At 52.3% G+C, this 24,717-nt stretch overlaps 2 protein-coding genes across 5 annotated transcripts; one reads left to right on the top strand and one right to left on the bottom strand.

Annotated features, from left to right (window-relative positions):
* Stat6 (signal transducer and activator of transcription 6) lies at positions 1–18,771 on the top strand. Of its 3 annotated transcripts, none has more exons than XM_027392187.2 (22): positions 1–327; positions 4,193–4,329; positions 4,648–4,786; positions 5,080–5,163; positions 7,235–7,373; positions 7,498–7,550; positions 7,666–7,814; positions 8,870–9,001; positions 9,111–9,299; positions 10,181–10,268; positions 10,406–10,528; positions 12,639–12,731; positions 13,161–13,367; positions 14,928–15,022; positions 15,125–15,261; positions 15,564–15,710; positions 15,904–15,967; positions 16,065–16,169; positions 16,261–16,344; positions 17,168–17,236; positions 17,321–17,449; positions 17,528–18,771. In XM_027392187.2, exons 2-22 carry the CDS (start codon positions 4,214–4,216, stop codon positions 17,745–17,747), a joined length of 2,562 nt encoding a protein of 853 aa, XP_027247988.1. In that variant the 5' UTR covers positions 1–327; positions 4,193–4,213; the 3' UTR covers positions 17,748–18,771. The 3 variants fall into 3 exon arrangements, with proteins under 3 accessions (XP_027247988.1, XP_027247989.1, XP_027247991.1); XM_027392188.2 differs by lacking the exon at positions 1–327 and adding an exon at positions 1,213–1,338; XM_027392190.2 differs by lacking the exon at positions 1–327 and having other exon boundaries at positions 4,188–4,329; positions 4,580–4,786.
* Nab2 (NGFI-A binding protein 2) lies at positions 18,711–24,717 on the bottom strand. Of its 2 annotated transcripts, XM_027392192.2 has the most exons (7): positions 24,225–24,717; positions 21,999–22,872; positions 21,470–21,603; positions 21,137–21,188; positions 20,912–21,044; positions 20,520–20,711; positions 18,711–19,570 (listed from the first exon to the last, which is right to left on the bottom strand). In XM_027392192.2, exons 1-7 carry the CDS (start codon positions 24,305–24,307, stop codon positions 19,461–19,463), a joined length of 1,578 nt encoding a protein of 525 aa, XP_027247993.1. In that variant the 5' UTR covers positions 24,308–24,717; the 3' UTR covers positions 18,711–19,460. The 2 variants fall into 2 exon arrangements, with proteins under 2 accessions (XP_027247993.1, XP_027247994.1); XM_027392193.2 differs by lacking the exon at positions 20,520–20,711.

Raw genomic sequence — 24,717 nt, 5'->3', positions numbered from 1 at the left:
ATTCATGTTCACCCCACTTTCTTCCTCTTCCTCCTCCAGCCCACTTTCTCTTCTCTGTGTCGTCAGAGCTCCAGGGAGGGACCTGGGCAGACAGAGAAGCCGGAAACAGCAGGCCGGGGCAGCCAGGGTTTACAGTGAAGAGGAAGGCCTGGAGCTGAGTGCGTGTTTGTGTGTATGTGTGTGCGCGTGTGTGTATGCGTGTGTGATGTGTGCGTGTACATACTGAGTTTTTAGGGCCAGCCCAGAACCCGCTGGACAGAGCCACAGACCCATGGGGCCTGGCAGTGCCCGCTGAGAAAGGGAGAAGATAGCAGAGGGGCTGCCAAGGTGAGGGGATGTCTGCGGGCGAGCAAGGTGGGGGGCCTTTGGTTAAGTGTGGGGGGTGGATTTTCGGGGCCTCTCGGGATCCTCCCCTGGGCGGGGCGGTTGGTCCCCTGGAAATGGTTTCTGCTGGTGTTAGTGGCTGATGGCACTGGGTTTTGGCAGTTTCCAACTTTGGAAGGACTCGGGTGGGTACAGGCCTCCACACTCCCCTCCCCGAAGCGTCACACCACTTTCCCCGACCCATGGCCTTACACCTCCCGGGACATGGAAAAGTCTCGGGGCAGAGAGGAAACGGGGGTCTTCTGGGTGTAGGGGACGTGGCTGCCCCTCCCTAGAAGTTGATGCTCCAGCCCCCCCCCCCCAGCCTGTTCCACCCCTGCTAAAAGGGTTCCCGTTCAGGGTGTGGCTGGAGGGTGAGCGAGACCCAGAGGTAGACCTCATGGTGCCCCGGAGGAGGGGGAATTTCCCCCTTGCTCGCACGGCTCGTTCTGCTGCAGAAAAGGCTGAGATTTCCCCGTGGGAGGGAGAGCCGCCCGCCGGCCGGGGGTTAACCCTCCTCGTGCTGACCTGGCTCCACCTCCTCGCACCCTTTCCCGCCCCCACCGCCACCGCCATATGCACACATTGGGCAACTCAGAGAAGCCCTTGACTTCTGATCCTGGGGTCCCACGATCAGCGGACTCGAAGTTCAGGGGAAAAGGGCGCTGGGTAGGACTCGGGCCACCAAGCTTTTGAAGAAGCTTCTGGGCTGTCGGGCTTCCCCTACGGCGGGGAGGGGGAGTCTGGAAGGCAGCGCTGGCCCCGCCTCTTGCAATGTGGCTCCGCCTTCCCTGCGTCCCTCCCTAGGGGACTAAACGCAACCGGGTCCGGGCCGGACCTGTAGACCTGGCCAGCACCGTTACCGGGAGCGCAGTGGGAGAAATATGGGCTTCATGGAGACTTGAGTCAATCTGCAAGGGGATTTAGGGGAAATGGGAGTTGCTTGTGGGTTGGAGGTCCCCAGTCCCCAAGAGGGTAAGGGTTGGGCCAAAGGTCTAGGATATGAGCCCGCCAGAGACTGGGAGAAGGCAAAATAGAGTTCTCCCTTGAATTTGAAAACAAGCCGAATGTGACTCCTTATGGTGCCCCACCCAAAGGGGTAGGCAGATTTAGAGCAAAGAAAGTCTGGTGGAGAATCCCTAGAGTGGTGGGTCACTAGGAGTGAGAGGGAGAAACAAGATGGTTAGGGGTAGCAGTGTCCTGAGAAGGGGCCGCTTTTCCTTCCACCAGGGAGCCCTTGGGGGGTTGAGAGGCTCAGGAAGCAGGACTCGGGGATACCCAGGGAGTTTCCATCCATCCTCCTCCTCCTTTTTCTCTCTGAGAGGACACTATGAGAAATGTGAACTGAGACCCACCTGGGAAACCACTGATCTACCCAGCCCACTCTGAGGTCCCTGGGAAAGCAGGGAGCTTCCTGCTCCTACCTCCTTCTCTCCCTTTTTTCTTCTCTTCCTCTGTTTTTTTGTTTTTTTTTGTTTTTGTTTTTGTTTTTGCTGGTGGGGGGTTCTCTTGTTGCTTCACTCTTCCAGGCTCTTCTCTCCAGGTTGGCCAATCCTGTCGTTTCTCTGGTCCTCCTCTTCCTGTTCTCTTCCCATTCTTTCTACTTTCTTGAGGCGATTGGGTTTCTGAGCTGGAAAGAGTCCTAACAGCATAGTATAGTGATTAATCCTCATGGAGATACAGAGACCAATTACCAGCTCCTTGCCCTGTGGCCTTGACCAAGTTAAATAAACTCCTGAGCCTTAGTTTCTTCATCTAGGAAAAGGGATAATTTCATACTTTATAAAATAGGGCTGGAAGGATGGCTTGGTGCTTAAGAGCATTGGCTGCTCTCCCAAAGGACCTGGGTTTGGTTCCCACACCTACATGGCAGCTCACAACTGTTTATATAATAATTCCAGTTCCAGAGGCATACATACATAATTGCTGTGAGTAGACAGGGGTATGGCTTAGGGATAGAGCACTTATGTATTTTGTATGAGGCCCTGGACTTCTTCCCTAACACACACACACACACACACACACACACACACACACACACACACAGAGAGAGAGAGAGAGAGAGAGAGAGAGAGAGAGAGACATACACAGAGAGACACACACACCACACATACATACACACAGAGGCATACACATACACAGAGAGACATACACACACAGAGAGACATACACACATACACATACACACAGAGACACACATACACAGAGAGACATACACACAGACACACACAGACACACACACACACACACACACACACACACACACACACACACACGGTTGTGAGGTTCCATTGAGCTAATGTGTTGAGTATGATCTATCTATACAATAGTGCATAATAAATAGCAGACATCACCACTCTGCTATCATCTTCATCACCGAGCTTGGTGATTTTGGCAGTGTTGGGCATGGAACTTAGAGTTTACAGATGCTAGACAGGCACCTTTCCACAGAGGTCCCTTTCAAATTGTCTCATGGGATCTTCTAAGATTTTAGAAAATCTCAAGGGACACCTTTAGGGTCAGGAGGCAGGGAGAGGGGAAGTAGATCCAGTGGAATTCCTGCCATCCACACTTGCCTTCAACAGTGCTTTGCACCCCCCCCACCTATGGTTTTGCTCTCTATGGCTTTAGTTACCTACAGTAAGCCACACTCTGAGAGTATGGAATGGAAAATATCAGAAAAAGCAATTCATGAATTTTAAACAACTTTTATTACAGTATGTTGTATAATTTATTCAATTGTTGGCTGTTAATTTCTTTATGTGTCCAATTTATATATTAAACTTTGCATATATATGGGAGAAAGTATAATAGATACAAGAGTAACTGTTACATGCTGTTTCAGGCTCTATCCATAGTCTCAAGTACCCAAATGATGTCTTGGAGTGTCCTTTCCGGACACTAGTGTCACATGGATTAAAAAATAAAATTGGAGTCAAATGTGGTGGTGCATTCAGTAGTCCCAGCACTTGGGAAGTGGAGACCAGAGGATCATATGGCACACACCTTTAATCCCAGCACCCAGGAGGCAGAGGCAGACTGATTCTATAAGTTTAAGGCCAGCCTAACCTACACAGGGAGGTCCTCTGATATATTCAGAGCACTTGCCTAGCATATACAAGGCCCTGAGTTTGCTCACAGCACCCCTAAAATTAAAATTGTCTAGTGCTTTCAAATGTTTAGAAGGAGCAAAGGCACGTATCTGCAGTTCCAGTACACGAGAGGCTGAAACGTAAGGATTCCTTGAGCTCAGGAGCTCAAGAGCAAAGTGTTCCACAGAGCCAGGTATCTTAAGGCAAAACGTCAGAAAGTGCTCTATTCATTCAACCCTCATACTTCAAAGATCAAGGTCCTAAGAGTGCAGTCTTTTTACCCCCAGAACCAGAGCAGGTCCTGAACTACAGTGGAAATCTCCTGTCTTCACTGAGTCTGCTCTTTCCCTTCTGTCTTTCGTCTTCTTGTTACCCCACCCTTCTGGCTGTATTTCTTCAGTTTGCCCATGTCTACCACTGAAGGTATCGCCCTGTTTCAGGCATTGGCCAAGGGACCCCATGGCTTAAGGTTCCCTGGCAATGGGCATGATCAAATATGGGAGAAAAAAGGTTGCTATGGAAGAACTCAACTCTCATCCTATCCTAACTCAACTCTCTGGGACTTTAGCATGAGAAACTAAAAGAAATCTGCAGCTATTGAAAGATGCAATGTTCTAGGCCCAGCAAGACTAATGGAAGTTCTTGGCAGGACCATCTATGAAAGAGCTGCAGCTGTCCCAGAAGCCAAGCTGAGTTTCTTGGGAGCCTCTCTGAATGGCCTTGCTCTCTTTTCCCAGGCACCCTGCACACCCCAGATCATGTCTCTGTGGGGTCTGATTTCCAAGATGCCTCCAGAAAAACTGCAACGGCTCTACGTTGACTTTCCCCAGCACCTTCGGCATCTCCTGGCTGACTGGCTGGAGAGCCAGCCCTGGTGAGTTCTGCCACTCCATCTTCCCTTACTGGTCTTCTTTATCGCTCTTCCTGCTGGCAGAATTCAGAACTGAGGACTCATTAGTGTGTAGGTAATAGTCTAGACTTGGTGGGGTGTCAGGGCTGGGGCAGGAGCACCTTCTCTTAGTAGCTGGCAGATCGGGGAGCAGGAGGCATGGGTGGGTGGCAGCTGCAGAGAACCACCCAGAGAGGAAGGGGAGGAAAAAGAACCCCTGGGTTCTCCGCTTTAGGGTGGAGGCTCAGAAGCACTAAGGAAGCCCTGTCCTGAAGCGGCCTTACTGTGATGTCCCCACCACAGGGAGTTCCTGGTTGGTTCAGATGCCTTCTGTTACAACATGGCTAGTGCCCTACTCTCAGCCACTGTCCAGCGTCTTCAGACCTGTGCCGGAGATCAGGGGAAAGGAAGCACCATTTTGCAACACATCAGCACCTTGGAGGTGGGGCAAGAGGGGAAGGGGAAAGGTTTGGGTGGGGTCAAGGTAGAGCTGGAGTGAGCACTGGATACCAGAAGAAAATTGGTTGGATGGTAGATGTTGAAAGCCAGTGGTAGACCTGTGGTTAGGTGCTAGCTAGCATGCAAATGGAATTTTAAAGAATGCAAATGCTTGCGACTTGAGAGCCTGCAGTTATGCTCTCGGCTGTCATCTATATGAATGGGGGTGAGGAACTGGAGGAGGGAGGGGGTACGGGTAGGAGTGAGACTAACTACTGGTCACTTTGACTTTTATAGAGCATCTATCAGAGGGACCCACTCAAGTTGGTGGCCACCATCAGACAAATACTTCAAGGGGAGAAAAAAGCTGTTATAGAAGAGGTATTGTGATACTCCCCACTTCCCATTTGTATTAATCAGGGTCCTTTGGAAGAACAGAACTTATAGAATGAATATACATATATATATATATGTATATATATGTATATATACGCACATATATATACATACAGGTATGTGTATATGCATGCATGTATATACATATACATACACATATACACATATATATGGCTTACGGGTTGTGGTCCAGCTAGTCCAACAATGGCTGTCTGCCAGTAGAAGGTCCAAGAATCTACTAAAGCTGGCTGCTTCAGCTGATCTTCTGTATACCAAGATACACCAGAATCTTGAAGAAGTAGGCTGTAATGCCAGTGAAGGAATGAACTGGCTAGGGAGAGCAAGCACAAACAGCCAAAAAGGGCAAGCTTTCTCCTTCTATGTCCTTTATGTAGGCTGCCAGAAGAAGGTGTGGGCCAGACTAAAGGTGGATCTTTCCTAATCCCAGCACTTGGGAGGCAGAGGCAGGCAGATCTCTGTAAGTTCAAGGCCAGCCTGGTCTACAGAGTGAGTTCCAACACAGCCAGAGCTACACAGAACCCATCTCAAAAAGCCAAAAGAAAAAGAAAAAAATCCTTCACAGATGTATCTAGCCACTTAGGTTTTAGTTAATTCCAGGTATAGTCAAATTGACAACCAAGACTAGCGATCACAAGTTTACCCCTTGTTAATTGAGACACAATCATCTCTCCTTATGTCATGCTTAATTTTCAAACGCAAACAATACCCAGGTCATAATTATACCTAACATGATATAACTATCCCTTGTACAACCACAAACACATTTAAAATAGGTGGCACTGTCCCCTGAGGGACATTCTTTTAGTATCTGAAACTTAAGTATTATAAGCACTAATAGTCTCTCTCTCTCTCTCTCTCTCTCTCTCTCTCTCTCTCTCTCTCTCTCTCCTGGAACTCACTCTGTAGACCATCTATGCTGGCCTCAAACTCACAGAACTCCACCCGCCTCTGCCTCTCAAGTGCTGGGATTAAAGGAATGTGATACCACTGCCCAGCCTTATTTATTTATTTTTAATAATTTATTTTTATTTTATGTGCATCGGTGTTTTGCCTTCATGTATTTCCGTGTGAAGGTGTCAGATCCCCTGGAACTGGAGTTACAGAGAGTTGTGGGCTGCCATGTGGGTGCTGGGAATTGAACCCAGATCTTCTGGAAGAGCAGTCAATGCTCTCAACCGCTGAGCCATCTCTCCAGCCCCTTAGCTGGTATTTATAACTACCTTCCTCTGCTACCCATTCTTATTTCCTCCACCTTCTGCAAGCACCTCAGCAGGTCTTGGCTCTTTTCCTGTGGAAGTGACCCATGTCTTCACTTCTGAAGGGTCTGTGTCCTTCGTCATCCTGCCTGGATTATGCTGTAGTTTCTCATTGACTTTAATCATAGGGCATGGTAGTGCCAAGAGACGCCCTAACAGATCTCTTACCCTTCAGACATAATCTCTCTTACCTTCATTGTGGAGAGGCAATCCAGTTTCCCCATGGTAATCTAGATCTTTCCCCCTCCTAACACTGTTATTCCTCTCCTAGCCTGTTGGATTAGGGACATCAGAAGTCCAAAGTATCCAGGGGGGATGTCTGAGCTTTGGATCCCATGGAATGTTTGTGGTGTCTCCTGGCTGGTGCATCCCCCTGTCTGGAACCAAGATTCCTAGGCCAGCAGAACTTAATGTTGCATGAACAGGAAGCAAAAATGTTTCTAGTGGGTCACTAGGAGCATTAGAGAGTAAAATTACCCCCTTTTCACCCCCTGGATTCCTGGACCTATCCTGGATCCTATCCGAGCCATGAAAATTTAGAAAGAATCTAAACTTAGAAAAGACTCAGCAGTCTAGGCCAGGGTAACCAAAGGAAGTTCCTGGGGCTCAAGTGAACCCCAAACCAAGTGTAGAGATGCTTCAGGTAGAACGAGGGCTAAGAAGCTAGTTCTGCCAGGAGAATAGTCCTATCCTGAGGAGATTTGAGGAGGGGCAGAGGTGGGTGCAGAAGAATGGGCAGTGGCTTACGTCTTGGTATCTGCTCCTCCCGTTGGTTGCAGTTCCGCCACCTGCCAGTCCCCTTCCACCAGAAGCAGGAAGAACTCAAGTTCACCACAGCCCTTGGGAGGCTTCAGCACCGAGTGCGGGAGACACGCCTTCTCCGAGAAAGTCTGCAGCAAGGGACCAAGGCTGGACAAGGTGGGGTCCAAGGCCTGGACTCCAGAGGAGTCTGGGGAGGGTTTAGAAGTGACCTTTACTTGGACCTCTGCCTCGAGTGAATCTCCATTCTTTTCACACCCCTGATTTCTGCCCTTGCCCTCAGTGTCTCTGCACAGCTTGATAGAAAGTCCGGCCAATGGCACTGGTCCAAGCGAGGTGAGTAAAGGACGGGCAGTTGCAAGGATGGAGTTGACAGGCACAGACTGAGGTGGGGGAGGCGTTGGGGAGAGGGTTGTCTGTGGCCGTGGCTCAGGCTCCTTTCTGCTACTAGGACCTGACCACCATGCTGCAGGGGACTGTGGGGGACCTGGAGGCCACCCAGGCCCTGGTGCTGAAAAGGATCCAGATTTGGAAGCGGCAGCAGCAGCTGGCAGGGAATGGCACTCCCTTTGATGATAGCCTCTCGGGGCTGCAGAAAAGGTAAGGACAGGGATGCTGGGATGGGAGCGTGCCGGGGCAGGTGGGTACCCATCGTCTCTGCGGGATGGTACACTGCACTGCACGGGCGTGAGGGAGAGAGAACTTGAGAAGGTGTCTCTGAAGAAGGCCAAGACTCACAGCAGCCCAGTCCCTGCAGTTCTGGGCACGGCTGTCCATGTAGGTCCTTCACAAGTAGCTCAGTTGAGGAGACAAAGAGAGTCATCTACCATTTCTCTCTTCAGATCCATGTCCAGAGGAATGAGGAGGCTGGCCTGTATATTTGTATGTTTTTGGTTTTTTGTTTTGTTTTGTTTTTCCAGACAGGGTTTCTCTGTGTAGCTTTGGAACCTGTCCTGGAACTCACTCTTTAGACTAGGCTGGTCTTGAACTCACAGAGATCCTCCTGCCTCTGCCTCATGAACACTGGGATTGAAGGTGTGAGCCACCACCCAGCTGTTTTTTTGTTTTGTTTTGTTTTGTTTTGTTTTGTTTTGTTTGAAACAGGTTTTTCTGTGTAGTCCTGATTGTCCTGGAACTCGCTTTGTAGACCGGGCTGGCTTCAAACTTTGAGATCAGCCTGCCTCTGCCTCCCAATGCTGGGATTAAAGGCATTGGCTGCCAACCACCCCCCCCTCCGCCACACCCCGGGTTATGTGTGCTTGTTTTTAAGACAGCATCTTATACTATAAGATGTCCTGGAACTCACAATATAACCCAGGCTAGCCTTGAACTCACAGCAAACCTCCTGCCTCAGTCTCCCAAGTACTGGAATTATAGATGTTTAGTCTCCCTGCCTGGCTTGAGAAACCCTTTTCCATTTGGTCTGTCAGGTGATGGTACTTTCCAGTTTCCCTACACTGGGCTCTCCACAGGGAGTCTAGGCCTTGACAGTGAGCACCTCATAGGAGCCAAGACAGGTCCTAGAACCCCCTCCAGTACAGGTGGCTTGCAGCCACGCCCCAGCCTGCTTACACAATGTCCTGTGTTCTCCTGGGTTTGGGCTGAAGAAAATAGCCTGAATTCTGTGTGCTCCCTGACACCCACCCTGGCCCCAGGTGTGAAAGCTTGGTGGAAATCTACTCCCAGCTGCAGCAGGAGGTGGGGGCAGCCAGTGGGGAGCTGGAGCCCAAGACCAGGGCATCACTGATAAGCCGACTGGATGAAGTCCTGCGTGCTCTTGTGACCAGGTATTCACCATAAACCCATATTTGGCTGTGAGCAGACCCCAAGGAGTGAAGGAGGCCACCTGGAGGGGACCCAGGCCCTAACACTCCCCTCTCCTCCTCACTCCTCCAGTTCTTTCCTGGTAGAGAAGCAACCACCCCAGGTTCTGAAGACACAAACTAAGTTCCAGGCTGGAGTTCGGTTCCTGCTCGGTCTGCAGTTCCTGGGGACCTCAGCCAAGCCCCCACTAGTCAGGGCCGACATGGTGACAGAGAAACAGGCTAGAGAACTAAGCCTGCCACAGGGGCCTGGGGCTGGAGTGTAAGTGGAGGCTGGCCTTGGGTTGGAGAAGGCTTGGTGGGGTGATAGATTAGAGCGAGGGGAAGAGACCATTGGAGTGCAGGAGACTCTGAACTCACTAGTCAAGGCAGAGGAAGGGAAGGGGGGGTCTCCTCAAGGGGAGTCCTTGGGATTTGGCCAAGATGGAGAATCCTCTCTTAAAAACCCAAGAAGAGGGAAGCCAGCAAGATGGCACAGTGGGGCTTCCTGCACGAGCCCGAGGATGCGAATTTGATTCCTAGAACCGATGTAAAAGTGGGAGCAGAGAACTGACTCCTAAAAGTCATCCTCTGACTTCAATATGAATGCACCCTTGTGTCATGCATATGTACAAGAGCAGTAATAATAAAAGTTAAAAACAAACAGAGTAGTGTGGGTCAGTGGTGGGACGGGTGATTAGCATGGCAAGGAACTGGGTTCGGTATTAGACACACACTCCACTTACACACACACACACACACACACACACACACACAGAGAGAGAGAGAGAGAGAGAGAGAGAGAGAGACAGAGAGAGAGAGAGAGAGACAGAGAGAGACAGAGACAGAGACAGAGAGACAGAGACAGAGACACACACAGACACACACACACAGAGAGAGAGACAGAGACAGAGACAGAGAGAGACAGAGACAGAGAGAGAGACACACACAGAGAGACACACACACACACACACACACACACACACACGCACACAGAGAGAGAGAGAGAGAGAGAGAGAGAGAGAGAGAGAGAGAGAGATGGAGAGAGAGCCAGGGCCAGTGACAGCAGTGGTCAGCACCATTTCCTGTGGATCCAAGCGCCTCACCACAAGTGAGGGTCTTTACACTCTGACCCCCACCCCACCCTTGCCCCCGCCCCCGCAGGGAGAGCACCGGGGAGATCATGAACAACACCGTGCCTCTGGAAAACAGCATTTCTGGGAACTGCTGCTCTGCCCTGTTCAAGAACCTGGTGAGACACCTAGGATGCAGGAGGGCTATCTGCACACTGCGTGACTCTCCTGGGAAAGGGTGTTGAGGACCCAGAGAGGAAGCCTCCTCAGCACCTTTGCCTCTCATCCTCCCCATCCTCACTTCTCACCCTGGCAGCTCCTGAAGAAAATCAAGCGCTGTGAGCGGAAGGGTACAGAGTCTGTCACCGAGGAGAAGTGCGCCGTGCTCTTCTCCACCAGCTTCATGCTGGGCCCCAACAAACACCTCATTCATCTTCAGGTGAGCGGTGACCCCTGACCCCAGCCTGCTGCACCCTGGGACCCGTGTCCTCCTCACAACTGCCTCATAGCCCATGTTTCTGGGATAATAAACTGGGGCCAGACAGAGCTGAGAGGAACAACACCTGGAGGACACATCCAGGGAATAGCTTGTGTAGCAACCAAGGTTTTTTGTTTTGTTATGTTTTGCTTTGATTTTTTGTTTTGTTTTTTCACTTTTTTTTTTTTTTTTGAGGTAGGGTCTTATGTTGTAGTCTACATTGGCTTTAAACTCTTTTCCTTTAAATATTATTATCATCATTATTGTGTGTGTGGGGGGTAGCATGTCCATGTCATGGTGCACAGGAGGAGATGAGAGAACAGCCTGTCTACTTTTATGTGGGTTCTGGGGTTCTTGGGGTTCTGGAGATCTAATGAGTCACCAGGCTTGCCTGCAAACACTTCAACCATCTTATGGATCCTCTAACTCTCATTTTGTCCCTCTCCTCTCTCTCTCTGTCTCTCTCTCCTTTCTCTCCTTCCTCTCTCTCCCCATCTCTGTCTCTCCATCTCTCTTTCTGTCTCTCTCTCTGTCTCTCTCCAGCTCTCTCTCTCACCATCTCTCTCTCTCTCCCATTCTCTCTGTCTTGCTCCATCTCTTTTCCTGTCTTTCTCTCTCTATCTCTCTCTTCTTCCTCCCCCTCCATGTCTCTCAGTTTCTCTGTATCTCCATCTCTCTCCCCTCCCTCTTTTTCCCCCCCTCTCTCTCTTGCTCTCCTTTACTTCTGTAGTCCAGGCTGGCATTAAACTCAAGGTCTTGCCTCAGCCTCCTAAGTGCTAGGGATTGTAGGCCTATGCCACCACACCCACCTAACTCTTATCAGTGCTCTTACAGGAGCTCAGGGAACTTAGATAATGATACCCATACACACCCATTTGCATATACACATTCACTTATGCCAAGAACTAATTATAGCACAGGGCACTGTTTCCAGTGATATGCAAGCATACATGGTCTGGTGGTTTTGTCTTAGTTAGGGTGACTATGCTATGATAAAGACCATGGCCAAAAGCAACTTGGGGAGGAAAAGGTTCATTACATCTTCCTTTTTCCAGGTCATGTCTATCAGTGTGGGAAGTCAGGCAGGAACTGAAGCAGAGGTCATGGGAGAATGCTACTTACTGGCTTGTTCCTCGTGGGTTTGCTCAACCTGCTTCTATACACCAAGACCACTTGCCCAGGGGTGGCTCCACTCACATACACCAAGACCACTTGCCCAGGGGTGGCTCCACTCACAATAAGTTAGGTCCTCAGACATCAATCACTGATTAAGAAAATGCTCCACAGCCTTAGAGAGGCATTTTCTCAACTGTGGTTCCCTCTTCTCAGATAACTATAGCTGTGTTAACAACAACAGCAGCAACAACCAACCAGGACATATTTCTAGATAACAGTTGATAGGGGTTGTCCTTCTGTGTATATGTTTCTCTTATTGGTTGATGAATAAAACACCAATTGGCTGATTGGCCAGGCAGGAAATATAGGCAGGGCCAGGAGATGAGGAGAATTCTGGAAAATATAGGCAGACGGAGTCGCCATGTTAACCCCGGGGAAGAGAGGACGCACCAGGCATTCCCCAGTAAGCCAACACTACGTGGAAATACTTAGATTAATAGAAATGGGTTAATAATTAAGACAGAGCTAGCCCTAGTCATCGGCCAACAGTTTCATAGTTAATATGTCTTGTTTGTTTATTTGAGGCTCAAGGGTGACAGGACCCTGTCGGGCCAGAAAACTTACATCAACAAACAGTATAAGATAGGTTCTATTACTAGCCTCAGTTTACAGATGATGACATTGGATCATAGATTTGGTAGTTTGCTTGGCTCACACAGCTTCTAGGCATTGGGATTGGTATTTGAGCCCTGAAAGTCTGACTTTGTCGCATTGACTTGCAACTGCTTCTCTACACGGATGTCCTCACCGAGCTTCAGAAAGTGTCCAGTGATACACCATCAGCCTCTGACTATGTCATGTGAATGAACAACTCCTCAGTGTACTGGAGTAACACCCTGCTCTTCCAGAAAAACGTCTGACCCCACTAAGGATAAATTCTCTCCTTACCCCATAGGCCCTGTCTCTGCCGTTGGTAGTTATTGTCCACGGTAACCAAGACAACAACGCCAAAGCCACCATCCTGTGGGACAATGCTTTCTCCGAGGTGGTAAGAAAAGACCCAGAGAGTGGGAGATAGTGTCACAGTGGATTCTTTTTGTTTTGTTTCCCAAAACAAGGTTTCTGTATATAACAGTCCTGGCTGTCCTGGAACTCGCTCTGTGGACCAGGCTGGCCTCAAACTCACAGAGATCCACCTGTCTCTGCCTCTCGAGTTCTGGGATTACAGGCGTGTGCTACCACTGCCCAGCCGCAATCATGTTCAAATGCATAACTTAAGTCTTCCTGCTGGGTCTGGTTTTGTGCTTCTGACTTTTTCCATGCTGGTCCATGGTACCACCGACAGCTACTGAGAAATCACTATGTGAACCAGCTTGGACAGCGAAGCTATGAGAGGCAGCTCAGGGAACTGGGAAGAATGAATGAAGACCACTGGAGGAAAACTGGCCATGCTCTCTCCCTCTCTCCTTTTACACAGGACCGAGTGCCTTTTGTGGTAGCTGAGAGAGTGCCCTGGGAGAAAATGTGTGAAACCCTGAACCTCAAGTTCATGGCTGAGGTGGGGACCAGCCGGGGACTGCTACCAGAACACTTCCTCTTCCTGGCCCAGAAGATCTTCAATGACAACAGCCTTAGCGTGGAGGCTTTCCAGCACCGTTGTGTGTCTTGGTCACAGTTCAACAAGGTCATTTGCCTGCTCTTTCAATTTCCTGCCCCCAAGTCTTTGCCTTTGGGGCACTGAAGATCTCTCTAGCCCCATCCCCACCCCCACCCCCCACCCCCACTCAGGAATAGACTTTTAGGGTCTTCACAGTGCCTCCATCATGACGTGGCCCAGAGAGAAAACTCTTCCATTCTGTGGCATTTTCTGGCATCCCTTAGTTTTGGTCTGGGGGCCTATCTTTCTTTCTTTCTTTCTTTCTTTCTTTCTTTCTTTCTTTCTCTCTTTCTTTCTTTTAGTGATTTGAATGATTCAGTCCGATTGTGTGCAAACAGAGCTCTGATTCAAAAAAATGACTTTGACCCATTAGAAAAGTAGTCTATTGCAAAATCTGGGTGAAATCACACAAGACCGTGTGGTACAGGACTGCTGCCATGTGCTGACTGCTTACTACATACCAGGCACAGTTTCACACTTTATGTGTTAACTATCTTGATCCGTCTGTCCAACATCCCTTTCGGGTGGGTAGGTGATATTTGTGTGTCTTTTGCAGATGACAAGCCTGTAGTTTGTTCAAGGTCTCACACCAAGTGACCCAACTATGGTGGAAACCCAGATTTCTTTTTTCTTTTGCTATGTAGCTCAGGCCAACCTCATATTCACTGTATAGCCCAGGCTGGCCTTGACCTCAAATGCCTCCAGCCTTAGCCTCCAGCCTAGGTCCAGAAATTTACCAGCATGAGCAGCCATGCCCAACAGGAGCCCTGTATTTCTGACTTTTCATATCAGTTACTGTATTTTCCTGTCTCCAAAATGAGATGGCTCAGGACTGAATCGGTTACAAGAACAGAGAGAGGAAATCACGTGCTTCTGCCCTTGGTGGTCGTTACGCACAGAAACCTAACCAATGCTAAAGTCATCTCTCCTGGTGCAGCACCTTCCCCTGGCTCCCACTTTAGGTCTTTTCTCTTTCCAACAAACAAAATATGGAGGGTGGGGAGAAGGTCATGTAACCAGAGAATACATTACTGAAGGGAACAGGACGTGGGACAGTTGTAGACAATCATTCCGCTGTAATGGACCTTTACCAGGCCCCCTTGAGGACAGAATTTAGCACAGTGGTTATGAGGGACTCCCATGCTAAACTGCTTGACTTAAATCTCCACTCTGGCTGGGTGGTGATGGTGGTGGCACACGCCTTTAATCCTAGCACTTGAGAGGCAGAGGCAGGTGGATTTCTGAGTTCGAGGCCAGCCTGGTCTACAGAGTGAGTTCCAGGACAGCCAGGGCTGTTACACAGAGAAACCCTGTCCTTCATCAGTCGTGTGGACCTCGGGAAGTCGCTTTCCTCAACATCCAGTCAATTGTAACGATGACCATGTTATATCCAGAGTTACTGTTATATCCAAATAAATTAGTATACAGAAAAGCCTGAAGGAATGTCCAAGGCAGTCAAGGTGAGTGGTTGCCACAGATGGGCCTTAGGTCACTTTGGTCCTCCACCATCGACATTCAGCTCTCAGCTCTGTGCTAGCTCCAGCTCAGCCCCTCCCGTACTCACCTCTGCTCTTCTCCACCCTTCAGGAGATCCTGTTGGGCCGAGGCTTCACTTTCTGGCAGTGGTTTGATGGTGTCCTAGACCTCACTAAACGCTGTCTCCGGAGCTATTGGTCAGACCGGTGAGTCCCTGACCCCAGGTGGCCACTCACCTGTACCTGTGTCTCCCTCGCCTACCCCAGTGTCCACATCCCCATCCGTGTCTCCTCCTTCACTCTGCCCAGGCTGATCATCGGCTTCATTAGCAAACAGTACGTCACAAGCCTTCTCCTCAACGAGCCAGATGGAACTTTCCTCCTCCGCTTTAGCGACTCTGAGATTGGCGGCATCACCATTGCCCATGTCATTCGGGGTCAGGATGGTGAGTCTCCACAGCCAGCCCTGACTGCTGTGTTCTCTTGGGCTTCTGGGGAAGGAAATGCCCTGGTGGTCCTTGATGTCCGCCTGATCTTTAGGAAGTTCTTCTTTAGGTCTGGCTTCTTGCCCTCCTATGGTCTAACCTTCTACTCCCATGGCAATGGAGATGAGTGGGTGTCCTTCACGCAAGACCTTCCAGGCTAGACCTTCTCTCATATGCCATGATGGTTGAGAATGGGACTTGTGTGGGGCTGGGGGAAGAGACGTTTGGACAGAGGAGACCTCAGGGTCTCGTTCCTCTTGTAGGCGCCCCACAGATAGAAAACATCCAGCCATTTTCTGCTAAAGACCTGTCCATTCGATCACTGGGAGACCGAATCCGGGATCTTGCTCAGCTGAAAAACCTCTACCCCAAGAAACCCAAGGATGAGGCCTTCCGGAGCCACTATAAGCGTGAGCGGGCGGTTCTGATCCCTCCTGTCACCCACTTTCTCCCTGTTCCAGCCATACCCCTCTTTCCGCCTGCTGCTGTTATTCTTGTCTTCCCTCCCATTTCTGTAGCCCCGCCTCCACCTGCCCATCAACCTTCCTCCTTCCCACCTCCTTGATAGTGTGACACACCATAGTTCTGTCCTTCCCACCACAGCTGAACAGATGGGGAAGGACGGGAGGGGTTACGTATCGACTGCCATCAAGATGACTGTGGAACGGTAAGTGCTATGGCGGGGGTAGCGGGTGGAGATGGGGACTGGTACTTGTATCTGCAGGAAGGAGTGGCAGTCACGTGTGCTTCTTCCTCTCTGTCAGAGACCAGCCTCTTCCTACTCCAGAGCCTCATATGCCCACCACAGTGCCATCTTACGATCTTGGAATGGCCTCCGATACCTCCATGCAACTCAGCTCAGATATGGGGTAAGAAGGTTGAGAGACAAGGAGGGGCCGGCGCCTGCCAACGGGGTTATCAGGGGAAGGACTTGCATCAGGGTCTGCTTTCTTTCCTCAGGTACCCTCCACCGTCTCATTCCATCCACTCATTTCAAAACCTCCCCCTGGAAGAGTCAATCAATGTACTTCCAGCCTTCCAGGAGTAAGTCAGACCCCATGGAGGGTGAGATGGGGCAGCATCCAATGGCCAGCACTTGCTGTGTGTTTGCTTGATAGCTGTGATGCTGGGGGTTGAGTTTAGGGCTAAGGACTGAATATATGCCGAGCGTGTGCTCTGCCGCTGAGATACATCCCAGCAGATGTGATTTTTTTTTTTTTTTTTTTTTTTTTGAGACAGAGTTTCTCTGTGTAGCTATGGAACCTATCCTGGCACTCTCTCTGGAGACCAGGCTGGCCTCGAACTCACAGAGATCCGCCTGCCTGGATGTGATGATTTTAATCTGCTAATCTTCATGATCCTAGAAACGGCCTAGACTTTTTTTCTTCCCCAAGTAGCATTAAGTTGCTTAATCAGCTCTGAGTCAAGGGCTTTTCTGTCTTCCTAGGAATTGATGTAGAGTGGGCCTGGGAAACAGAACCACAATTCAGTCTCAAGAAAACATTGGGCCGGGCGGTGGTGGCCACACCTTTAATCCCAGCCCTAGGGAGGCAGAGGCAGGCAGATCTCTGAGTTCAAAGCCAGCCATTTCTTCAGAAGTGAGTTCCAGGACAGCTAGGATGACACAGAGAAACCCTGTCTCAAAAAAAAAGGAAGTAAAAAAAGAAACATTGGTGGTTGGACACACACACCATTTCTCAGGGGAAAAATCTAATGTAGGATCACAGAAATGGCTTGATGAGGGAATGCTAGTCAGTGAAATGCCAAGTCAGGATAAGGCCTGGCAGCTTTCCTGACTCGCTGTTCTGGACTTTGCAATACTCTCCCTCTGCCTGATTTCTTTCCTATTTTCTCCTTCCGCTTCCAGGGCTCCTCACCTGCAAATGCCCCCCAACATGAACCAGATGAGCCTACCCTTTGACCAGCCTCACCCCCAGTGAGTGACAAAACCCTCCTGACCTCACCTTCTCCATTTTTTCCTTGCCTCCCCCTCCTAATGTTCTCTTCTGACCCCTGGCAGGGGCCTGTTGCAGTGTCAGTCCCAGGAGCATGCTGTGTCTAGCCCTGAACCTTTGCTCTGCCCAGATGTGACCATGGCAGAAGACAGCTGCCTAACTCAGCCTGTGGGAGGTTTCCCCCAGGGCACCTGGTGAGTAGGAGCCTGGGGGGTGGCGGCTGAGAGAAAGGGTGCTGTGCCTGCGCCACTACTTTCCCCTCCTCCTTGCAGGGTCGGTGAAGTGGGTCTAGGAAACAGAACCATCCATGAAGACATGTTCCCTCCCCTACTGCCACCCACTGAACAGGACCTCACCAAGCTGCTCCTGGAGGGCCAAGGGGAGGCAGGGGGAGGGTCCTTGGGGGTGCAGCCCCTACTGCAACCTTCTCCTTATGGGCAACCTGGGATCTCAATGTCCCACCTGGACCTACGGACCAACCCCAGTTGGTGATTCCAGCTGGAGAAGCCCAGACACAGAGCCTCTTCTGTCTCTATGGACCTGCTCTGGGACCTGCTCATGCAGGTGCCTCCCGTCTCCAGCTGTTCCTTGGTCAGGAGGAAAGAACTGGCTGGGCGAATGCAAGGCGGCGTATGGAACCACAGCATTGTGTGCTTCCAAACACATCAGGGCCCCCTTTTCCAGCACAGGGGGCAGAGGGATGTTCAGGCTCTGATTTTGTAACAGGCATCTTCATGCCTACATCACATCACACACACACCCTACACACACAGGGACCAGGACACGCTGAGGAGGGACTAGGCAAGCACAGGTTAGGGCACCAGGGACTCCTGTGTTGAGCCAGGGCCTGTGGCACACATGCAGAAACATAAGACACTGTGCCTCCAATAGAGGGTATAGATTTAGGGCATTGAAGCAGGGGTTCAGGAGACCCTGGGTGGGAGGAAAAAGGGGGGTGTAGGCATATGGTTACTGGTAATGATTAAAAACCAAGTTCCTCCAAAGCTCCAAATTCTTGCCAAAAAGAGGCTCTGTGACAGTTGAGAGTGAGCCTCACAAGAGCTAGGCTTCTTTGTGTGTGTAGCTGTACCAATGTTTACCTGAGACATGTTAACCTACAGATGTCACACACTCACTATATGACCACACAGGACACGTATCTCTGCTTTTGCCTGTGTGACAACACATATTTGAAAGGCTCAGAGTAACCCAATGTCATTTTGGGCATAACTACCTGGCTGTGACATGCATATAGCTATAGCCTTGGTGACTCCATGCTTCCTGTGTTTTCTAGAGCCTGAGGACTGAATAGGGGGGTACAGGCCTCGCTGTGTAACGCCCTGGGCGCTGGTGGCCCCACCTGCTCTTTTATTTTTCCCATCCACTGCCGGCTTCTCTCCATTCACACCTCATGCCGTCCCCTTTTCCCTCCCTAGGGGGAGGGGGGATCATGGATCCTAAGCCATAAAATAAATTTTATTCCAAAATAACAAAATAAATAATCTACTGTACACAATCTGAAAAGAAAGACACTCTAAGAGTTTGACAGGTGCTGCAGTCCTCCTGCTGGACTGAGGAGACCCAGGGTCTAACCCAGGCCTCTAAGAGGCTGGTGGAGGGAACTGTGGGGAGCCCTCACACACAGTACAAGAACGAACTGCTGGGAGGGGGGGTGATGAGGATGGGTGGGCAAACCGCAGCACTTGTTAAATTAAAAGAAACAGACTAGAAGCACAAAAAAAAAATGGGGATGGGGAGATCCAGTTTTCCAGGAGACCCCAGTATCAGGGCGAACAGAGCCATTTTCAACTGCTAGACCTTCTCAGGAAGTTCTTTCCCCCACATCCAAGCTGATCCCAGCCTGTTCATACCACTGGTGGCCGCCGATTGGAGAGAGAGAGGGAGAGTGTGTGTGTGTCTGTGTGTGTGTGTCTGTGTGTGTGTAGGGAGAGCCCCAGCAGGCTGTAGGCAAAGTCCATGCCCCTGAGCCGGGTGAGGGCGCACCTTGCACCCTCCTAGTGTCCTCTGGCCAGGCCCCTGCTTGTTATTGCTTGAAGCCCCATAGTCCTGTGCCCATGGGGCAGATGGGTGGCAGAAGGGCAGCAGAAGGATCCTTCTAGGGTGGTGACTAGAGTTCAAGGATGGAGAATATGGGGGTCTGAGTGAGCCAGAAGTCTGGGTCCTGGGCCTGAGACATCCCCACTCTCACTGCCGGCTGGCTTCGGCCTCCACTTTCACACTGCTCCTACGACCCTCCACCAGAGCGGGATGAGGTCCTGGGGCCGGGCATCGGTCCAGCAAGCCTTCCTCGAATTCTGTAGGAAAAAGGTGTGGGTTAGGAGACAAGGATGGAGGCTGAGCTGAAGAGCTAGCTGTTCTGAGTGAGGCCAGCACAGAAAAATGTGAAGATTGCTCCTGTTACTCAATTACAGCCTCCTGCCCACTGTGTGTGCACGGGGGTTCCATGACCAAGTGTATGCAGCTCCCCTCCTGTTTTGGTTGTGTGTAGCTCTCTGTCTCTGTGTGTCTCTCTCTTTCTCTGTCTCGCCCGCCTCTGCTCTTGCTGGAATTTCTGGTTCTGTCAGGAGCTGCGGGGGCGGCTTGGCTCTGACCTCTCCCCCTCCCCCTCCCCAGCCGCCCCCACTCATCTCTGGCCCCCCTCCCAGGCCCACCTACCCTACAAGTGCCCCCCCCCCGAGTTTTTGGTAGCCAAATCAGGGGAAACACAGGAAGCTAGACTCCCAGCTTCTCCCTCAAGAAAAGCCCCCCCTCCAGTCCCCGCCCCCACTCCCCCACCCACGCAGAGTTTAAAAATACCAAGCCAGGGTTGGTGGCTTTGTCTGCTGCGTCACTCTCAGCCCAGCGGCTGCCCGGCCCTCTGCCGGCCTACTCCTTTCCTATCCACACACAAAAGCGCCCAGCTCTGGGCTCCTTGGCTTCCAAGCTGGGGAACCCTATCCCCACAACTCCCCGCGACTCCACACCCCGGCATTAGGCAGTTCTAGCCAGGCTTCCCTTACTCCTGATTCTACTGTTCACCTTCACACCTCATTCTGTTCCCTGCTCCCCCATGTCAACGATCCCCACCTGGCCCAGACCCTACCCATCGTAAACAACCCAGCAGTAGCTTGCCCCTGTTCAAGGTCTGACTAGCTGGAGCGCCTGACAGTGGTATGGGATCCCTCTTCCTCCCCTCTGGTCCTACAAAAGAAGGACCCTGTGTGGGCCTGGGGTGTTTAGGGACAGCACTGCTGGCTGCCTCACCTGCGAGAGGCGGCTTCGCAGGCACACAGGGGCTGAGGCGGCCCACGCGATCATGGGAGACGAGGCGGGCGAGCCGCAGCCCCTCATCCATCAGTGTCTGCTGCAGGATGTGGCGGCTCCATAGCCCATGCGCTGGCAATGCCAGGGGCAGGTCAGCAGGGGGCGGCGTCAGCCTTGGGCACGACCCCACAGCTGTGGGCATGGGCACTGGTCAGGTCAGGGGGCTGCCGCCAACGGTACCCACCCTCAACCGACAAGTCATTCCCATAGGCTCTTCTGTCCCCATCCAGCCAGACCTCCCAGCCCTGCTCCAGGCAGTTGACTCCTGGCTCACTCCTGTAACCCACCCGCCCACTCCCACCTCCTCCCAAAGCAGACAGTAATGCACTCACCCTGCAAGTGGCCATCTAGGCTCTCCCCAGACAGACTGGCGCTGTCCTCCTCTAGGCTGGGGCGGTATGGGGGTGCATAGGACTCGGGGCCTGGGGGAGGCTGCTGGATTTCGGTATGACTCTGTTCCCCAACCTGTGGATGCACAAAATTGGGAAATGAGGACCTAGCAAAGCAGTGGTCAGGGTAGGCTATCCTGCCCTGTCCCATTAAGCCCCAAGCCACACCTCTTGTTTCAGTTTCTTCAGTGGTGGGCCTCCTAACTCTTCAGAGTGAAGCCTAGGAGAATAGGGAAAGCAGGGTTAGGGAGGGCTCCAGGATGCACAGGGAACACAATCTGGCCAGGAAAACTCCAAGAGGCTGGTTGGATAGGCATCTCCAGTCATTATTGTGGGGGGTTGGGAGTGAAGAGCAGGCCTCGGACAAGTTGACTTGGCAAGAGGAAGACATGCAGGTAGGTGGGAAGCAGGCCTGGAATTGCCTGAGCTGCAAGTGAGGAGATGTCCAACTCTGGCAGGATTCCAACCAAAGGTGGCCCAGGGAAGGGGGGGGGGTCTCACCTGGATCCCTTCAAGGAGGAAAGATAGGTGCTCTCTCGGGCTACTTGGCGGGACAATGAGAAGAGTTCTACCCTTCGAAGTAAAAGTGTGTTGTCCCTCATGCAGAACTGGGCAGCAGCCTCGTTGATGGTCAGCTGTGGCAAGAGGACAGCCAGTGTGAATGCCGATTCTCCTACTGTTTCACCCCTTCACCGCCAGGGGGGAGGGGGAGCCCATCCAAGGGATGCTAGCTTTAAATAAAACCCAGGAACATCCCGAAGGTTAGACGGGAGGGACTCATAGCGTCCCAACCAGGACCTCCTCTGTATCTGAGGGGACTTCAGCAGCTGGACAGTTGGGCTCACTGCCATCTCAGCTTGCCCTTCAGCTGGTGGAGGTACAACAGCAGCTGGGGCTGGGAGTGTGTGCGTGCATGGAACTCGGGTGGCCAAGGGGACAATGATCCAGAGTTTGAGGATGCAAGAATTCCCAGGGGCCAATCGACTGAACTCCAGAAGTTAAGGGCAGTCCTGAGAACCTGGGCCCTCACCTCATGCAAGCTGAGCTGCTTGCCCTCGCGCCGCTTGGAGTCCAGGCGGCCATAGATGATGCTGTACTTCCGGATCTCCTCTTCTTTCTGGCTGTCGTTGTCATCCATCTCAAAGATGTGGCCCACACTCCGCGCCAGCTTCTTATTCAGCTTCAGCAGGGATGTGACCTCTCCAGCATCACCCCTGGGGAAACTCCGGAAGATCCTCTCCACACTCTCTACCACCATCCGTACCATTTCCGGTTCCAGGCGGTCTGGACCACCCCCAGTCCCACCGGCAGCCATCCCCACCGCCCCAGTCCCCTCGGGGACTCCTCCCGATGCAGGTGGGGAGAAAGGGGGTGACCCAGCCTCCTCTTCTCCGCCTGCTCCAACGTCAGATTCTGGAGTACTCTGGCCCGGCCAGATCCGGGGATCCCCTGCTCCAGGTCCTCCAGGAAGCGGTGACAGCTTCTCTCCAAGTTCAAGGGGACTCTTGGGACTAAAACTTCGGGCACTGCCTGCCTTTTCTCCCGGGCTGCCGTGCCCATTGCTCATGCTCCCTTTCCGAGTACCCGCCGTCTCAGAGATCTTGAAAAGTGGGATGCTGGAGACGGGTACAGCAGGCACTGGCTGGCTGAAGAGCCCTGGGTTGGTGGCCCACTCTCTCAGAGCCTTCTGTAGACGTCGGACATGGAGTGGTTTGGTGGCCATGCCCACAAGTGCCATGATTTCCAGAAACTCCTCCTCACCGGCTTCACACAGCTGCTGCACATCGTCCCCTCCCTGCTGGATGAAGGTCTCGTAGTAGGAAAGGAGGTTGGCACGCTGCAGGACCCGATACAGCTGCAGCTCACCCAGCGTTCGAGGCAGTGCCATGGTCGAGGCACTTGCCCTGAGAAGGAAGGGCAGGAGAGGCAGTGAGTACAAGTGCCCTGCTGGGTACCAACCCACACTAACAATTCTCCTCTCTTTTCTGCCTCCTCCTCCTCATCCCTTCTCTTTTGAATGCCTTCTCTGCCCAGTGCCCAAGGCCGAGTACTCTGAGAACTGAGTATTGCTCAGAGGCATAGCCGTGCCCATGCCGGCAATCTCAGACTAGCCAGAAGCACCGAAAACCAGTGCCCTATCTACAGCTGTCGGGAAACCCCTTACCTCATCTTTTGCTTTGATCTTTCTGGTCTGGGGCAGCACAACCTTGAACACGGAAGGCCCACTAGCACTTCCCTGAAATGGCTAGACCCACTTTACCCAAAATTACAGTCCTTCCCCCTCCCCCACTCAGCAGCCTCAACGTTATGCATGTAACATCCCACATTAAAGTTAACTTAGGAAACGAGGGGCTACTCCTTGCCCAGGTAGCTGAGAGGAAGGGGTGTGGCCTCTTCCTTGGCTTTTCAGTGAACCTATTGGACCTTTGGCGCCTCTGCTCTCAGTTTTCTGAGATTAGAAGTTACCAAACCCTCCGAGTATCTGTCTCAACTTTCCAGGCTGCCCGGTACCCTCCAGTTGCCCCCCTCCCTTCATGTGGCCCTCCCCACTATTCAGCAAGCCCCTCTCTTCTTCTCAGGCAATGGGGGAGGGAAGCTTTGATTGTTCTGCTCCGGGGCCCTTCTTCCCACACACTCCTACAGTGGCAGCGTCTGTGGGCGAAAACCGCCTGGGGGCTCCCGCCTACTCTCGTCTCCCTTATTTTCCACCCTAATCTTCTGAAAGGGAGTGAGGGAGCGGCTGAAGGCCTCCTGAGGAAGGGGCTGCCAAGGGGAAACTACCCCTCCTTACGCTGTGGTCATTTAATGAGAAGGGGCGCCTGAAGCACGCCCCCTTCAAGCCCCAAAGACGGCCCCTTAACCCAAAAGAACCCGGACCTAGGGATGGTGCCACCTTCTAGTGACACTGAACCAGCTAAGCGCCCCCACCCCTCTCACTGTTGTCAGATCAAGGTCTGGAGCTTTCCCCTGGCGCTTGGGGACATTCTTTTCAGGGGGCTCACGTGCCAGGTCATGCCCACTGAGCAAGCCTGGAATGGAAAACGAGGCAGTACTCTAGCGTATCCAGGTTCATCCGGTCTTTGTTTGCTCCCAAGGTCCCCTAATTCGAACACTTACCCCCTCTTCTATCAGTCTCCACCTCCCACCCCCTTGCAGCCTCCCCACGTCCTCTTTGAGACCTCCACCCTCCCGGACCCCATTCCCGAGTCCAGCTCCACCCATCTCCACTCCCCGACACCTCCTTTTGCCCACTAACTTGAGTCGGGGCTGCGGGGTCCGGCGGGTGTTATCCCCTCTGCCAGGTGGCTGCTCCGCTGTAGGAGAGGGCGCTCTGTGCATGGAAGGCCAGAGATCACCCGAGCCTCCCCTCTCGGTTCCCGGCGCCTGCTGAGCGCTGCGCTTTGCCTGGCGCGCGCGTCCCCGTCCACCGCTGTCCAGGCTCCGTCCCTCCCTCCACGTCTCCTCTCTCCGAGCCTCCGCGCCTCTGTGTGTGCCTCTGCCCCCACCTCCCCGGCTGCGCCTGCCGCCTCTCCGCGCCTCCTCCCCCGCAGGACGCACGGGGAGCGAGGCCGGGCGCTGCGCTGGCTGCCGGGCTGGCGGGAGGAGGGCGTGGGCAGAACCGGGGGCTGGGACCGGAGGCGGGGGGTGGGAGCCGAGGCCTCCGAGAGGCTGTTGAGGGGACTGAGAGGAGGAGACTTGGGGGTGGGGGAAAGGTGTGGAGCAGGAGGCGGAGGCGGTGACTCGAGAGT

Source organism: Cricetulus griseus (assembly GCF_003668045.3).
Source record: "Cricetulus griseus strain 17A/GY chromosome 1 unlocalized genomic scaffold, alternate assembly CriGri-PICRH-1.0 chr1_0, whole genome shotgun sequence".
Classification (NCBI taxonomy): Eukaryota; Metazoa; Chordata; class Mammalia; order Rodentia; family Cricetidae; genus Cricetulus; species Cricetulus griseus.
The sequence above is the reverse complement of the archived record's forward strand: the minus strand, read 5'-3'. Positions and strand labels throughout refer to the sequence as shown.